Source organism: Rhododendron vialii, chromosome 12a, assembly GCF_030253575.1.
Source record: "Rhododendron vialii isolate Sample 1 chromosome 12a, ASM3025357v1".
Taxonomy (NCBI): Eukaryota; Viridiplantae; Streptophyta; class Magnoliopsida; order Ericales; family Ericaceae; genus Rhododendron; species Rhododendron vialii.
Window position 1 is genome coordinate 1,567,598 of NC_080568.1, and position 17,770 is coordinate 1,585,367.

A 17,770-nucleotide genomic window follows, 5' to 3' on the forward strand; every position below is an offset into this window, starting at 1 on the left:
TTTTGAAGCCAGGGGTGCATTGTCCTGCGCCTAAGATGCATATGAGAATACTAAAATGCACATTACGCGTAAATTGCCCTCACTTTCTACCACAACCACCACTGCACCACCTCCACTACCGTCACCTAACAGACATTACCAGTGTAACCCTAACCCTCTCCAATGATCACTTCACTATATACGTAAGTCCAAATGTGAACACCCTCCCAGATACAAACTGAACAACCCAGATCTATTCTACATTGGAACTAGGTGCTAGTTCAACTGGTGTTTGCAGCGATGGTGCGGGATGTTGCGGCGATGGTGACGATTAGCTAGCAATGGTGCCGGTGTTCTTCCTCGGCGGTCTCTTGACCACCAGATCGTCTTCTTCATTCTCTCCAGAGGCGGCGTGGTCGGCATGGTCTCTTGGCGTCCAATCATGTCGATTGTTAGGGTATGATTTTGTTGGGGTTTGTTTTGTCCCTATGTTTCTCCCCTACGGGATTCTTCCTCACCCACCGTTTAGGGGTGTCATCGTTTTTTTTTGGTTTTGGTGTTGGTGTGTGTGAGTTGGGTTAGAGCATCAGCAGTGGAATAAGAAAATGTGAATAATCAAAACATGCCACATCAGATTTTGATTATCCATTTAGAGGTTGCTAAAGTTAACAACGAATCCCACATTGGTTATTTTTTGCCCAGAATCAAAACCAATGGGCCCTCCAAACTTTTTCCCTTCATTTCACGCATATTTTCTAAAAAAAAGGTTTTTGAAGGGAAAAAAAATAGTTTATGTTAGAAACAGTTCAAAAAAAAAAAATTTCGAAACAAAAAATAGTTTTTCAAAAAACACACACTTTGTTCACTTAAAAACTATAAATGCAATTTTGAGAAATTTCCAAAGAATTGTAATTACACAAATAATTTTGAAATTTTAAAAACTATAAATACAGTTTTTAAAAACAGATTTTGTGCAAAAAATAGTTTTCTATAAAAGAATTTTGAACACAATTTTTTGAAAAACACACTTTATTTACTTACAGTTTTTAAAATTTTTGAAAAAATATGGTCTCGGCATTCTGGCAAAGACCAAGTGTAGTATCTGTTCTTATTAGTTTAATATCTGATATGTGGGCCATCGGTTCACCCTTTATTAAATTAATAATTATTTGAGGAGAGGGCCCACTACTATAGCTTACTACTGGGATCTCTAACACGTTGCCTTGGTGTTGCACTATCGCCTTGGCTTGCCGCACCCCAACCAAACCAAGTTCAAATGTTTCTGCTACTTCGGGTCTAGAACCAAATTCGTTGGCTTGACATATGCAGATCTGTGTAATTGAGAAGTACTAGTATTTTGTCAACTAATTAATTACGGGGTTAGTCTCTTTCCCTATTAAGTGGATCATCAATCAGTTGATATAGTTTAAACTCCTTCAAATTAATGTCTTACGCTCCCGCTCTCAATTCTTATACTGTACTTCCGCACTCAATCCTCGCATTCTGATCAATTCATAATTTTAAAATCTACTATATGAGATCCTTGGTGAAGTAATTCGGTTGGAGATCGATCGAAGTTGTTCAATAAGTCCACATCTTCAGGGATGGAACTCTTGGAATACCTTCCTATACTGGCTTCTTGTGCCTCTCTTATGCTCGAACAACCCTTGGAGTCACTTCTTATGGGCTTCTCATGCCTCTCTTATGCTTTAAAAATCGTTATAATGTTTGACGGATTATCTTTTTTTAGTTTCGCTCCAATTCGGACTAGAAAACTCAATTAAAAAAACAAATTAAAAATATTTGCTGCATCACATTTATGTTGTGCCCAGGCGCATTCTATTTTCTCTCACTCTCTAGGGCGCCTCAAGCGAATTTCAACTGCACATTGGGAGCATTCAGTTTTTTTCTGTTGATGTAATTTCATTCCTGCATATAACATCCAGTGGCCCATAGATTTCCCGAATTTTACGGTGCGATTGATTTCAAGAAAAGAAATCCATGAATTGATCAATAGGCTTCAACGCTGCTCCACCTCGCCTACTCTCCGTACTTCTTCAACTTTATGCCACCTTTCAGCAACAGCTTGAACTTTACTAAGTGTTGTAGCTAGCCAGTATCTTTAGGTTCCAAATATAAGAGCCATTTTGATACATATTTCCCTCATTTTTTGGTTCCCCTGAACTCTACAGGCTGCCAATAGCGCTCCCAAAATCCTACCACATGGAAAAGTCACTATTTTCAGAATCATACCAAATGCCCATTCCATGACCGGCCCAACAAATCCTCATTGAGCTTCCCATTCTGAATATCCATTTCATGGCATAAACGACTATACAGCCTGCACCTAGATGGCCAGAGTGGCTACAAGCAAATAATAAGCTCAAGAAGGTCATACTATTTGGCTACATTCCTTCTTCCGCCATTTGACGACAAAATTACAAGGTTTCAAAACCTAGCCCATGGTCATATTATATCAGCTCTCCAGCAATAAGACCAGATATAATAGCACTCCAAGTAATGCGGTTCTCCATGTCCCCAAACTTTGCATAAAAATCCAACAATGAAGTTTGGAAAACACTGTGATGAAGTCCAATTTCAATAGCAAAATCAGACATTTTGCCTTGAAAAAGATTAACATTCTTCCCAGAAGCTGAGATACGCAAAGTCAATGTCAACTTCCACAATATACTGCCTTTAAATGTACCAAGAAATCAAGATATTGTCAACTTGCATTTTAATTGAATAGGCGTTTTAGTTAGTTAACTGATTTTCTTGTAACGAAAGCATAACCAACAAAGAATGCCGCCATTGATGAGAAATAATTTGATGATGAGTAATTTTACATTCCATATGAAATTCTCAGGGAAGTTATTTGATTGGAGATCGATTTAAGTTGTTCAATGAAATCTTCGTGGATGGAACTCTTGGAAACCCTTCACACTGGCTTCTTGTGCGTCTCTTTGGCTTGAAAAATCCTTACACTAATTAATGTTTAAAGGCTGGCCTTTTATAGTCTCCAGCCAACCCAGACTAAAACGAACCAGTCAAAAAAAATTTCCATCACATGCGCCTCGGGCATATTTGAATTGCGCCAAGGGCATGTATCTTAATTAATTTGCACTCTTTTCGTAAGGGACATTTAAGTCGAGCCCCGGCTGGGCTCACCCAGAATTTCATCTTAATTAATTTGCACTCTTTTCGTAAGGGACATTTAAGTCGAGCCCCGGCTGGGCTCACCCAGAATTTCTTCTTTTTTGTAATGTGTATCGGCGCAATTGAATTGCTCTCTGGGCACATCCTATTTTTTTTCCCTTTCTGTAATGCGCGTCAGGCGCATATGAACTGCGTCTTGGGAGCATTCAGTATATTTTTGTTTTTTGATGTACTCCAATGAACTACTGAAATAGACATTCAGTTTTTCATAAAACAGCCAAGAGGCATACCAATGCACCAACATTTCACATAGAAATCCGTCATTCTGATTCAAAACACATTTATAGTTGTTGCCAAACAATGTATCGTTCAGATTGATGCTTACAAAAAAAAAATACCAATTGCAAGCAAGAATATTGCTCGGTTCAATGTGGGGAAAGAGAAACTATATGTACAACTCCCAATTATGGTTGGATCCCGCCATCTTTTAGTACTTTAAAAACACTATTTATTGATATATAATGGGTCTTGATCCAATTTAAAATGAGAAACGTACACGTGTTTTACCGGAACGAATCATATTTTGACCCATCGAGGGTAAAATGGTCACTTCATTAGATATACAAATGATTTTTTATCCAAAATACTTGGGATAGAAAGTAAATTGGACAAGCTTTCTAATGGTTCAAACCTTGCAAAAATTGGAGTTTGGAAGTGTCCGGGGCAATTCCGCAAAGTTTAACATGTTATGCAGCATTACAATGCGCCTCTGGCGAAATCCTTCGCGACCAGGCGCAATACAATGCTCCCCGGGCGCATCATGAACATTGCAAACAAGTCCGACTTTGCGGACTTGCCCCAGACACTCCCGAACTCCAATTTTCTAGTGGATTGAACCGTTAGAAGGCTTGTCCAATCTAATTTCCTACCAAATTGGTTCCAATGAAATTTAATTTTTACATCAAAATACATGACCATTTTACCCTCAATAGGTCGAAAAAACAAATTCTTTCAATAAAACTCTTGTATCGTTTTTATTTTAAATCGGATTATGACCAATTGTGTAATGATAAATAAGGTTTTAACAGTATTAAAAGATGATGGAAAACACCAATTAAAATAACGAAATTATATTTTTCAAAAGTCGGTGGAAGGGAGACCGATTCAACGATCATTGGAGCGACAAAGGCTAAAGTTCGTTTTCATGCCCATTTACACATTCTGAGTTCCGTTTGACGCACACATCCCTAGTTCTATGGTACTCGTTCATTGGGCTCTCCACACTTCCTTAAATAATCAAAAACCATTTCATCATCACGATTCACCCAAGGCGAAATTTGTGGTTAGGGTAAGAAATAATCAAAGGGAGTCGAGCTCAAAGGAGTGCTCCTCTAGAGTGTCTTTTTTTTTTTTTTTTTGTAATGTTATTGCATTTGATCCAATAATAGTTAAGTTTTCTCTGAATTCGTGTGTGAGTGTTTGATTTTGATCCTGGACGTGCTACACAAGTCCACTCAATGATCTTTAGTACAAGTTTGTTTTGGTAAGTTACTTTTCATTGAGAAAAAAACAAACTGAATTACATGGACCAAGGGGATATTGGATACCCTTGAGAGTCCAACACAAAAACCTGCCATGTACTTGACAAGGCCCAATCCAAAATAGAAAGAAGAGAGGAATTATAGGGATTAAAAGCAGAACAAAGGGAACTCCAAGGGTAGCAAAGACATCCTGAAGCTAGAACTAACTCAATCACATTCTAAGCTATACAGAGCTGCATATTGAACTCATTATTGGGCAATTTAGAGGGCAAATTTAGATATCTAAAGGGCTAATTTAAGGGGGGGGGGGATTTTTATCCCAAGCAATCTGATACTCAATAGATTCTGCAATTACAATCTAATTGGTGGACACAAGGACTCACTAGGTGCTCAGAGGCTTCAAACAACCGAGTCAAACTAACGGCACAAATCAAGCAGAATATGTGTAAAAGCAGCAAAACCCAGTTTGTTACTTTGGGGTTTGTTTCCCACATCAACTAATTAGAAAAATGAGGAGAGAAAACTTGACTATAAAATAGGTAGCCCAAGAGAAGAGAAGACATACTTTTCTCGGCCTTCTGGCAAAAGATCAAGTGTAGTATCTATTATATGGGCCATCGGTTCCCTTTTGATTAAATTAATACTTTTTTGAGGGGAGGGTCCACTACGTACAGTAGCTTACTACTGGGGCCTCTAATGCATTGCCTTGGTGTTGCACTATTGCTTTGGCTTGGAGCACCCCAACCAAACCAAGTTCAAATGTTTCTGCTACTTCGGGCCTAGAACCAAATTAGTTGGCTAAACATATGCGGATCTGTATAATTGAGAAGTGCTAGTTTTTTGTCACTGTTTAATTACAGGGTTAGTCTCTTTACCTATTAAGCGGATCATCAATCAGCCGATCTAGTTTTAAATCCTTCAAATTAATGTCTTACACTCCCGCTCTCAAGTCTTACACTGTACTTGCACACTCAATCCTCACACTCTCAATTCGTAATTTTACAATCTACTATATGAGATTGTTGGTGAAGTAATTTGGATGGAGATAGATCCAAGCTATTCAATAAGTCCATATCTTCATGGATGGAACTCTTGGAATCCCTTCTTATACTGGCTTCTTGTGCCTCTCTTATGCTTGAACAACCCTTGGAGTCACTTCGTACAGGCTTCTTGTGCCTCTCTTATGCTTCAAAAATCGTTATAATGTTTGAAGGGTGCCTTTTTTTAGTCTCGCTCCATTTCAGGCAGAAAAACACAGTTAAAAAAATAAATTAAAAATATTTGCTGCATCACATGTGGCATTTAAGTTGCGCCCGAGCGCATTCACATTTTCTATCCTTTTGTAATGTGCCTCAGGCGCAATTGAATCACGCCCCGGGCGGATTCTATTTTCTCTCATTCTGTAGGGCGCCTCACGCCAATTTCAACTGCACGTTGGGAGCATTAAGTTTTTTTCTGTTGAAGCAATTTGACTCCTTCATATAACATCCAGTGGCTCATAGATTTCAAGAATTTGAAGGTGTGATTGATTTCCATAAACAAACCCATGGATTGTTCATTAGGCTTCAACGCAGCTCCACCTTGGCTACTCTCTGTACTTCTTCAACTCTATGCCACCTTTCAGCAACAGCTTGAACTTTACTAAGTGTCGTAGCTAGCCAGCATTTTTACGTTCCAAATATAAGAGCCATTTTGCAACATATTCCCCTCATTTTTTGGTTCCCATGAACTCTATAAGCTGCCAATAGCGCTCCCAAAATCCTACCACATGGAGAAGTCACTAGTTTTAGAATCATACCAAATGCCCATTCCATGACCGACCCAACAAATCCTCGTTGAGCTTCCCATTTTGAATCTCCATTTCATGGCATAAACGACTCTACAGCCTTCAAGCAAATAATAAGCTCAAGAAGGTCATACTATTCGTCTGCATTCTTTCTTCCGCCACTTGACAACAAAATTGCAGGGCTTCAAAACCTAGCCCATGGTCTTATTATATCAGCTCTCCATCAATAAGACCCGATATAATAGCACTCCAAGTAATGTTGTTCTCCATGTCCCCAAACTTTGCATAAAAATCCAACAATGAAGTTTGGAAAACACTGTGAGGAAGTCCATTTTCAATCGCAAAATCAGACATTTTGCCTTGAAAAAGATTAACATTCTTCCCAGAAGCTGGGATATTACACAAGGTCAATGTACTCCCAGTCCCACTGCTAGGCCTTACTTCACCTTACAGTTTGTTAAAATAATTGTTAACTTCCACAATATCATGTCTTGAATTGTACCAAGAAATCAAGATATTGTCAACTTGCATTTTAATTGAGAATAGGCCTTTTAGCTAGTTAGCTGATTTTCTTGTAAAGAAAGCATAACCAACAAAGAATGCCGCCATTGATGAGAAATAATTTGATGATGAGTAATTTTACATTCCATATAAAATTCTCAGTGAAGTGAGTCAATTGGAGATCGATTTAATTTGTTCAATGAAATCTTCATGGATGGAACTCTAGAAAACCCTTAGCACTGGCTTCTTGTGCGTCTCTTTTGCTTGAAAAATCCTTACACTAATTAATTTTTAAAGGCTGGACTTTTATTGTCACCAGCCAACCAAGACTGAAACGAGCCAATCAAATAAAATTTGCATCACATGCGCCTCGAGCGTATTTGAATTGCGCCAAGGGCATGCATCCTGATTAATTTGCACTCTTTTCGTAAGGCACATTTAAGTCGCGTCCCGGCTGGGCACACCCAGAATTTCTTCTATTTTGTAATGTGTCTCAGGCGCAATTGAATTGCTCCCTAGGCACATCCTATTTTTTCCCTTTCTGTAATGCAGGCGCATATGAATTGCGCCTTGGGAGCATTCAATACGTTTTTCTTTTTTGATGTACTCAATGAACTACTGAAATAGACGTTCAGTTTTTCATAAAACAGCCAAGAGGCATACCAATGCACCAACATTTCAAGTAGAAATCCATCATTCTGATTCAAGACACATTTATAGTTGTTGCCAAACAATGTATCATTCAGATTGATACTTCCCAAAAAAATACCAATTGCAAGCAAGAATATCGCTCGGTTAAATGTGGGGAAAGAGAAACTATCTGTTCAACTCCCATTTATTGTTGGATCACGCCATCTTTTAGTACTTTAAAAATACTACTTATTCATATATAATGGGTCTTGATCCAATTTAAAATGAGAAACATACACGCATTCTGCCGGAACGAATCATATTTTAACCCATCAAGGGTTAAATGGTCACTTCATTAGATATACAAATGATTTTTTTATCCAAACTACTTGGGATAAAAATTAAATTGGACAACCTTTCTAACGGTTCAAGCCACGAGAAAATTTGAGTTCGGAAGCATCCGGGATAAGTCCGCAAAGTTTAACATGTTATGTAGCATTACATTGCGCCTCAGGCGCACTCCTTTGCGCCCGGGCGCATTCTGAACATTGCAAACAAGTCCGACTCTGCGGACTTGCCCAAGACACTCCCGAGCTCCAATTTGCCCATGGATTGAACCATTAGAAGGCTTGTCCATTTTATTTTCCTACCAAATTGGTTCTAGTGAAAAATAATTTAAACATCAAAATACATGATCATTTTACCCTCAATTGGTCGAAAAACAAATTCTTTCAATAAAACGCTCGTATCGTTTTTATTTTAAATCTGATTAAGACCAATTATTTAATCATAAATAAAGTTTTAACTTTATTAAAAGATGATGGAAACGACCAATAAAAATAATGAAATTTTATTTATAAAAAGTTGGTCGAAGGGAGACCGATTCAAAGATCATTGTAACGACAAAGGCTAAAGTTCGTTTTCACGCCCATTTACACATTCCAAGTTATGTTTGACACACACATCCCTAGTTCTATGGTACTCGTTCATTCTCTAAGAGTGTCCACAAGGTTTATTGGGCTCTCCACACTTCATTAAATAATCAAAAACCGTTTCATCATCAGGATTCTCCCAAGGCGAGATTTGTGGTGAGGGTGAGAGATAACCAGAGGGAGTCGAGATCAAAGGAGTGCTCCTCTGGAGAGTCTTTTTTTTTGTTAAAGCATAAGAGAGACATAAGAAGCCCGTACAAAGTGATTCCAAGAGTTGTTCAAGCATAAGAGAGGCACGAGAAGCCAGTATCTATAGGAAGGGATTCAATCCAACAGATTCGTAGATTAAACTTCCATACCTTCACATAAAAAGAAAAGAAAAGAAAACACGTGGAGAAGGAATTTCACAATTCACACAACACAGTACTTCAAACCTTACAAGTGTGTGTGTGTGTGAGAGAGAGAGAGAGGGAGAGTTTTTTTTGAAAGGCAGAGAGGGAGAGAGTTTCAATTGAAAAAAGTTGGCCAGTTTGTGGCTGGGAGTTTTAGTACAAAAGCGTGACTGATGAACACGATTACAAAAAGGTTTGCGGCCACGAGTAATTCAACGTGGCCAAGTGTACTTCAACGCAACCAAAAAGCATGTAAAACAGAAGAAAATGTAATTCGACGTGGCCAAGTGCAATTCGACGCGTCCACGAGTGACTCGAAGCGGCCAAATGTAATTCAACGCGTCCAAGAAGCATGTAAAACACAAGAGAATGTAATTTGACGCGGCCAAGCATAATTAGAAGCAGTCATGAGTAATTCAAAGCGGCCAAGAAGCATGTAAAACACAAGAGAATGTATTTCGACACGGCCAATTGTAATTCAACACGGCCATGGTAATTCGAAGCGGCCAAGTGTAATTCAACGTGGCTAAGAAGCATGTAAAACACAAGAGAATCATGCGTAGTAATCATGTTTTCAATAACATGCGGCCACGAGTAATTAGATGCAGCCAAGAGTAATTGTTTTCGGCCAAGTGTAATTCTCTGCGGTCAAGGAGCATGTAAAACACAATAGAATTGTGTGTAGTAATCACACATTCAATAATTTGAGGCCATAAGTAATTGTTTGTGGCCAAGTGTAATTCTTTCATCTTCTTCTTCTTCCCTAGATGACCAAAACCAGAAAGAATCAACGCAACGAAGAAAGATTATTGCAGCTGCAAAAAATTTTGCAGGAAGAAAATTGTCGTTCAGTTCTGGGCAAAACCCAACTTCTTCTTTCAAAATCACACGACGTAAGCTCTCCTTCTTTATTGCACTTAACATTATTATTATTATATATCACATCGATTAAAGTTCTCTTCTTCCCTTGTTTTTAATTCATTTGGACAATGCAAGAAAACAAGACAAGTTTGAATCTTTCTGTTTGCATACGGGTACCAGCAAGGACAGAATCATGATTTCGTAAACGCAGGGGCCGAAATAGGAACAACAAGAAAGATGCCACCGTCTAGTTCGTGGGCAAATATCTAACACCATAAGTCTATGTTCTGGCAGTAGCTAGACACTCTCCAGGGATAATCTTGCAATCTTCGCATTTCAAATGTTGAGTGTCTCTAACAAAAAGTAATCTATCTAACTTCTTCTAGACCTGCTCTTAACGATAATTACTAGGTGTTCCTCTCTCTTCTTAGAAAAAGCGTTCACAACTATAAGATCAAAAGCACTGTGATCCAAAATACTTCTACTAGATTCATTTTGGTCACCAAACCCAAAACCACCATAGACTTTCTCATACTCTTGCCTATTAACTCCTACAGGACCATTGGAATCGCCACGTATGAACAACTTCTCTCCCATAGCTAGGTACCCCTTGCGCCATGTGAATTATTAATACTATTAAAATTTGTATGTGTGTGTATGTGGGGGGCAACCTTTGATTCCGTTTCTGGGTAACAGGATATGAATATTGCATTGTTGGTTTCGCTTCCTTTGTTTGGTATTTGGATTAACAGCTTGGTGGATCTTTGATTTAGTGAACAAAATAGAGGGAAATATCTGCTGGGTGTCTGGATCAGGGTGGTGTTGATCATAAAAGTGATACAGAGCTAAAAGAACTAAAGATGTACCATTTCCTTATTCCACATTGTGTTTTTGCTTGACAGGCACAAATTTTATATATGTATTGAAGAAAGTACAATAATGTGAGAAAGGATATGGGATTAGAGTGGATGCGTAGACCGAATTAAAGACAACATTGAGAGAGAAAGTGCAACGACTTCAGATAAGCTAGAGGAACCTCAGGCTGAGAAGGTATGCCCTCTCGATCAACTTTGTTGTAAACCCTCACAGTTCATCCAGAATTTTGTTCTTTGCACTTGAAGCAATGCCTTCGGCAAATTGCCATACCTATCCTACTGGAAATTGGATGGAGGAGAAAATTTAATAGCTTTTGATGTTCTAGGAGGATGGAGAATTTGTCTACTTCGCCTTTGGGTTTTATTTTGCTGCAGATCTCATTGGTTAGGAAGGTGAGGTGGGCTACTTTGATCATCTCGGAGACGTCTATGACTCTATCCTATTCAGACCAGCCTTTCTTTTGTCTTCTGCTGCTTCCCATACCAGAGCACACGCTGATTCTTTGTGACTCACACAAATTTTGCTTATTGGAGCAGATAAAGAGAGAACATCCCAAAGAATTGAATCCATATTTGAAGAATAATGGATCTGGTTATCCAGAAGTCAAAGACGGGAAAAAGGCTGGGGGTGACCAACATATGTCTTCTTCTGTTGTTGGAGACGGGGGTGCCGGCTGGAGATTAAAAGCCCTATATCATGCTCAAGAGCAGGCGGCCCGAGAAGGATGGAATTTTAAGGAGGTAAGATCTTGTATATTTTGGACTTAAATATCTAAGCATTTACCAATTTTATGCCATCCATTTAAATTGTATAGGTTGTGGAAGAGCGGTGGGGATCAATGGGTCAACTAACGGTTTCTGTGGCATCTCGTACAACTGCTTCATCTCGTGCTCACCTCCATGCCATAAACAATAGAAAGAGGGGCTTAACGGGGGAACACCAAACAATTGTGGAGAATCACAATGAAAAGATACCTGGCAAGGTACTTAGATCTTAATGAAGTTATGCTGCTAAAAACTTTTACATATACATTGGCCAAGTGTGTCTCATTTTGTTTAGCATAGTCATCTAATCTTGGTTCTTTTTTCAAGTAAGTTGATATTCTTTGTTTTACTTTTTGGGGATACAAGGATATTGTCTTCTTTTTAACTTGCATATTGTAATTTATATCTAGAATACTGGTGTAGATAACCTGCGGGATGTATCTTGTTGTCGTTCAGAGATGAAAGTGCCTAAACTTCATGATTCTTTATCTTGGGGCAAGCAGAAGGATTTCGGCCTTATCTCTAGTGCATTGTCAAGCTTAAATGAGTTTGCAAATGATGGAAGCTCTATGAATGAAGTTACTCGTCAGAAGGATGATGAACCTGAAGGTTCTGTTGTCTCTCCAAACAGAGAGAAAAAAGTAGAGTCAGAGTCAATACCTAGTGCATCTTTTACGGTTGTTAACGAGGGATATTTTTTTTTTTTTTTGGATCAACTTTAACGAGGGATTGAGTGTAGGCATGTCAATGGACCGGATCCGATCCGGATCCGATCTGAAAAATCCGATCCGATCCGGATCCGAATCCGATAATGTCAATCCGAAATCCGATAATCCGAATCCGGTAATTCAAATACAGATCGGATCGGATCGAATTAAATCCGTTATCAATCCGAATCCGAACTTTATTTTTTTTAATTTTTAAAATTTAAAAAAAAAACAGTAAATTTTTAATTTTGAAAAAAAAATGTTTAAGAAGTTGTATTTTTATTTTTACTTTTTATTTTAATTTTTTTCGGAAAATATTTTTTTTTGAAAAAAAATTTTTTTTTTTTTTGCTAAAATTTTGAAGTAAAAAAAGTTTTCGGATCGGATTCGGATCGGATCCTAAGTTTTCGGATCCGGATTACCACTATCGGATTCGAGTCTTATCGGATCCGGATCGGATTTTGGATCTTTTCGGATCCGGATCAGATTCGGATCTGTCGGATCCGGATTCGGATCTGTCGGATCCGGATTCGGATCTGTCGGATCCGGATTGGATCCGGCCCATTAATAGGCCTTTGAGTGCAAACCAATTGGCTGCAAAAGCTTGCAACTTCAATTGAATGGAAAGCATGAAGAAGCTGAAAAACTTATGGTGAGACAAAATAGTTCTTTTACCTTTTTCAGTAGTTATTTCTAGTACCCGGTATCCGGCCCCAATGAACTGACTAATGTGGGGAATCAATCCCACCATCCACTCGCGGTGACCCAATTAAAGCAAGGGCAAAGCTCCGTATGTTCGGGCCCAACACAGCAATTGATAGCATGCATTAACATTTTTTCAATTCCACAGTCTCTTTCTGTGCGTGTATGTGCGTCTATGTTTTTCTTCTACTTGTCTTTTTCTTTTCCCTTTAGGGGATAGTGGAATTAGGCTTATAATATGCTATGGGCTTTGACTTTTGAGTGTTGTAGGGGAGCCATGTTGCTTTATTTTCGGGTGTTATAGAGTCGATATTAGGTTTTTATCTCTTTTCAAGTTTGCACATGTTAACAGCCCTTTATCAAGTTTTAAACACTAGAAGAGACTAAAGTATATGATTCAAGAGCTGACTTTCTTGCTCTTCACAACTGCTAACTGGTGCATTACTGCTCGCATTGGGAGTGTTTTACTCGATCGTTGAGCTGCATCGATTGTTTTAGGTGTGAATTTGTGAGGCAGTATTGTTGTAGTAGCTATCCCAGCAAAAGAACTGCTGCTTGAAATCCAGACTGTGTCCAATGGAATCAAACTTACGTTAATTATGTTCTAGCAATGAAGCACAGACTCTTCTCTGCCGTTGTTACAGTTTCTGACGTGTGTTATAGACTAGCTAGTAAATACTTATTATATCATAGAAGGGAATTTATAAAGTTAAACGGTAACGAGCTTCATTTTCTTAAGTCACACAAAACCTCCGCCCCAACCACTCTAGGTCCTACTTTGTTTGGCCATGATTCCCAAATGAGAGTTCCTTTGCACTTCCCTCGGACATGATGATAAAAATCAAAGTAGATGCACAACTAATCATCCGCCTCATCAAGAATTCGTATTGTCATTTTCATCGTGTCTCATGTGTATGTGTATCCCAAAACTGTAATCAACCCTGAGTTACAAAGTGGAATGGCCGGGTAAACATAAAAGTCTCCCAAACAATGTATCATTCAGATTGATGCTTCCAAAAAATTACCAATCGCAAGCAAGAATATCGCTTGGTTCAATGTGGGAAAAGAGAAACTATATGTTCAACAACCATTTATGGTTGGATCCTGCCATCTTTTAGTACTTTGAAAATACTATTTATTGATATATAATGGGTCTTGATCCAATTTAAAATGAGAAACATACACGCATTTTGCAGGAACGAATCATATTTTGACCCATCGAGGATAAAATGGTCACTTCATTAGATATACAAATTATTTTTTATCCAAACTACTTGGGATAGAAAGGAAATTGGACAAGTTTTCTAACGGTTCAAACCACGAGAAAATTGGAGTTCGGGAGTGTCCGGGGCAGGTCCGCAAAGTTTAACATGTTATGCAGCATTACAATGCGCCTCAGGCGCACTCCTTTGCGCCCAGGCGCATTACTTTGTGGCTCGACACGGACACGCCCGGAATCTGATTCGAGCGTGGTTAGAACCGTTGGAAACCTTGTTAAATCTTATTTCTTACCGAAGTTTTTATCGAAAATCATTTCTACATCAAAGGATATTTACCATTTTACCCTTAGTGGGTCGAAAAACAAATTAGTTCGGTAAAAAGCTCGAATCATAATCATTTGAAATCGGATCAAGATCAATTATGAACGAATAGATAGGGTTTTCAAACTACTAAAATATGATGAAAAGGAAAATTAGAGTTAAAGAAGTATGATTTTATGGAAAGTTGGTTAAAAGAAGACCGATTCAAATATCATTAGACCACTAAAGCTAAACATGTTTGCGCGAGCTCTACACATTCTAAGTTTCATTACTAACACACATTCCGAATTCTAGAATATTCCTTCATTCTGTAAGAGTTAATAAATCTTATAGGGCTTTCCACACACTCTCGAATTAGCAAAATTCAATTGTCTACACCACCAACACAATTAATCGACTACTATGACAACCACACCGCTACCACTACCACCACTGCCATTTGACTACCCTCACTAAAACTTGTGATTATTGATCATTGGAGAGAGGCAGGGTTACGCTGGTAGTGTATGTTAGGTGACAGTGGTGGAGGTGGTGCAGTGGCGGTAGCGGTAGTAATTGTTCAGTTACGCGGCTAAGGCGCATTGTGTCGCGCCCCGGGCGCAACTTTCAAATAGCAAAGTAAGTCCCGTACTCCACGGTTTGCTATACTAACTCCCGAACTTTGATTTGACCGTGGTTAGAACCATTTAAAAGTTTGTTGAGTCTACTTTCTAACTCAAGTAGTTATGATTCAAAATTATTTACACATTTAAGCATACAATGATTTTACCTTCAAGGAGTTCAAGAAATTAAATACTTTTTAGAAATTCTAATCATTGAAGGGCAAAAAGATGGAAAGAAGACAAGAGAGGAACGAAAGGGAGAATTATCACAAGCACGAACAGAGCAATGGAGCGATCAATGCATGGAAATGGCCCGATAAGTCCGGGAGAAATGTCAGAGAGCATGACAGAACTTAGAAGCACTGGTTTCAAAGGATTCCCAACAGCCCGAAGGCTATGAAGCTCAAGCTGAATCATCTCCAACTTGGTGGTGAGATGACGACGACGGAGGTGGTAGGGGTGTGGTGGTGGTAGAGTAGTGATTGTTGGTGGTGGCAGTGATAAGAGGGTGGAGGTTGACAGGTTAAAATTGTGGTCGTGGGTGTTGTTGAAGGAGTACTTTTTGTGTCATATGCGCCTGAGGCGCCATTTTTTTGCGCCCCACTCGGATATGGGAATCACTCATCAAAGGCGCATCAGGCGCAATCATGGTGCGCCCTGGGCGCATTAGTGTGTTTTTAACCGTCTGAATGCGCCTACATGCAAATAGGCTGCGCTCCGGGCGCGCATAGTTTGATTGCTAATTAGATCATTTTTCGTGTGCATTTAGCATTTCTTGAGACTTCTAATGCTCCAAAAAAATGTCAAAATTTGTGCAATCGACTTGGCAACTTGCAATCATGAGAACCACTTGAGATATTACTTGTAGCAATAGACATCAAAATACTGGAAAGAGACGCAACAAATGTATGTTGGATTGCCTAAATGTGTATGTTTTCGCTCTATACATTTGGATTGACTACATCTGTACATTTTTACTCTTATTAAGAACAACCGCACTTCTCATATATTCCACCAATGCACCAAGGACGACATATTAAATGGTTTTGAGTACCAAATGTGGTCAGTTGCACTATTAATTGCTCAAACAATTCTCTATCCATGAGGCTCCTTTCAGGGTGAATCAACTATGTTACTGCACAAGTCTTTCGATTTGATGATTCAACTCAACAATGACGCACCATGTCCACAAGCCTTAGCAGTGTGCCAAATAATTTGATGGAATTGGAAAATGGATTTTGATTTTGGCTCTCCACTTTTGTACGCAGACGCTTCCTTTTTAACGTGAACTTACTAGTAGCTTCATCAACAAAGTGAAGCGTCTGCATACTAAAGTGGAGTGCCAAAATCAATTTCCTTGAAAAACTGACATAGCCCATCTTAATTTACCATACTGGATCGTTTTGGATGTAATCAAAGCACAATACCTCTTTTCTAGGCGTAGTCTATTTTACTTTTCCATTGCAATCACAACTATGTTTTAGATAGGGTCTAACTATTTGCAACTGTGAATTTACTGTATGTAACCTGTTTTAAAATAAATCACTTTCAGACAAAAATGCTCTTAAAAATGGATAAAAATACCCTTAAGATTACTAAGCACAACCCACCCATCTTCCTCCCTCCCTCTCACGTTTCCACCATAACCACCATCGGTTCCTCCCTCCCTCCCAGTTTCCACCATAACCACCGGTTCCAAGCTCCACATCCCATCTAAACTTGGCCACACTATATCAAACCTAGTTCAAGAGAGGGAGATGGAGACGGAGACGGAGAGAGAATGGGTTGTTCGACATCGTCTGCGTTTATTTGGAACTACAATGAGAAGGGGTTGTTCGACGTCCACCATTGACAGCTCCTGTCACCTCCAACTTAGAACTGAAATGAAGATCAATTTCCCTCAATTTCTGATAGCGCCTGTGTTCAATTGAACCAAAAGGTTAAAGATCCAACAAAACTAAAACAAAGAACATTGAAATTTTTTTGAACATCAATTTCTAATATTGATTATAGTTTCGGATTCAAAAATTTGAAACCCATAAGCTTTTTTAGGTTTTAAAACTCGAACGTGACATTTTTTGAATTTTCAAGTATGAATTGTTCATCGCACATGCAAAAAATGCGTTTTTACAAAAAAAGAAAAAAATATATAACGCATCTTGAAGATGCGTTATAAAGGTTTCAAGTTTTAAAACTCGAAAGTGTCATATATTCTCGGATTTTAAAGTATGAAATCATTTCTGAACCCATTCAGATATCAAAACCCGAATATGTCTAAGATTTTCAGGTATTAGAATCCGAATTTTGTAAATATTTTCGAGTTTTAAAACTTGAAATTTTCTAAATTTTTCGGCTTTCTGTATCTGAACATGTCAAGATTTTTTTTGAAGGAGGTGGTGTTGGTGATGGTGGGACGCAATTGATGGTGGTGGTGCGGCATTTATGAAGGTGGTGGTGGTGACATGGTGCGGTGGTGGTGACATGGTGCGGTGGTGGTATTGGCCCGTTGGTGGTGTGGTTGTACCGGTGGTAGTGAACGTAGAAGAATGGGGAAGAAGAAAGTTAGGGAAAATTATTAGGTTTTGGTGTTGTGTGGTGTGGTGGTGGTGGTGGTGGTGGTGGTGGTGGTGAGAGGTGGTGGAGAAGAGAGAACGGTGAGACAGAGAAGGGGGAAGGGGAGGAGATGGCTGGTGGGGAGGGAAGGGGAATTTGGGGAGTTCATGGATATTTGTTAGGTTGTATATAGTAAATTGTTATAAGATTTATGGGTTTGGTTTAGCACAGCCTACATACAGTAAAT

General features: G+C 38.8%; 1 protein-coding gene, 1 non-coding gene and 1 pseudogene across 2 annotated transcripts; all 3 read left to right on the forward strand.

The window, feature by feature from the left end:
• The first annotated feature begins 1,042 nt into the window (after positions 1-1,042).
• Positions 1,043-1,240, forward strand: LOC131312211 (U2 spliceosomal RNA). Its single transcript, XR_009195782.1, has one exon. It is a non-coding gene; the product is annotated as a U2 spliceosomal RNA (small nuclear RNA).
• Positions 1,241-5,237: 3,997 nt separating this feature from the next.
• On the forward strand, positions 5,238-5,420 carry LOC131312213 (U2 spliceosomal RNA; annotated as a pseudogene).
• Positions 5,421-9,090: 3,670 nt separating this feature from the next.
• LOC131311556 (uncharacterized) lies at positions 9,091-12,148 on the forward strand. The gene is made up of 5 exons (XM_058339051.1): positions 9,091-9,288; positions 10,742-10,828; positions 11,191-11,394; positions 11,469-11,636; positions 11,829-12,148. The coding sequence occupies exons 1-5, from the start codon at positions 9,091-9,093 to the stop codon at positions 12,138-12,140; spliced, it is 969 nt and encodes a 322-aa protein (XP_058195034.1). The 3' UTR covers positions 12,141-12,148.
• The last annotated feature ends 5,622 nt before the right edge of the window (positions 12,149-17,770 follow it).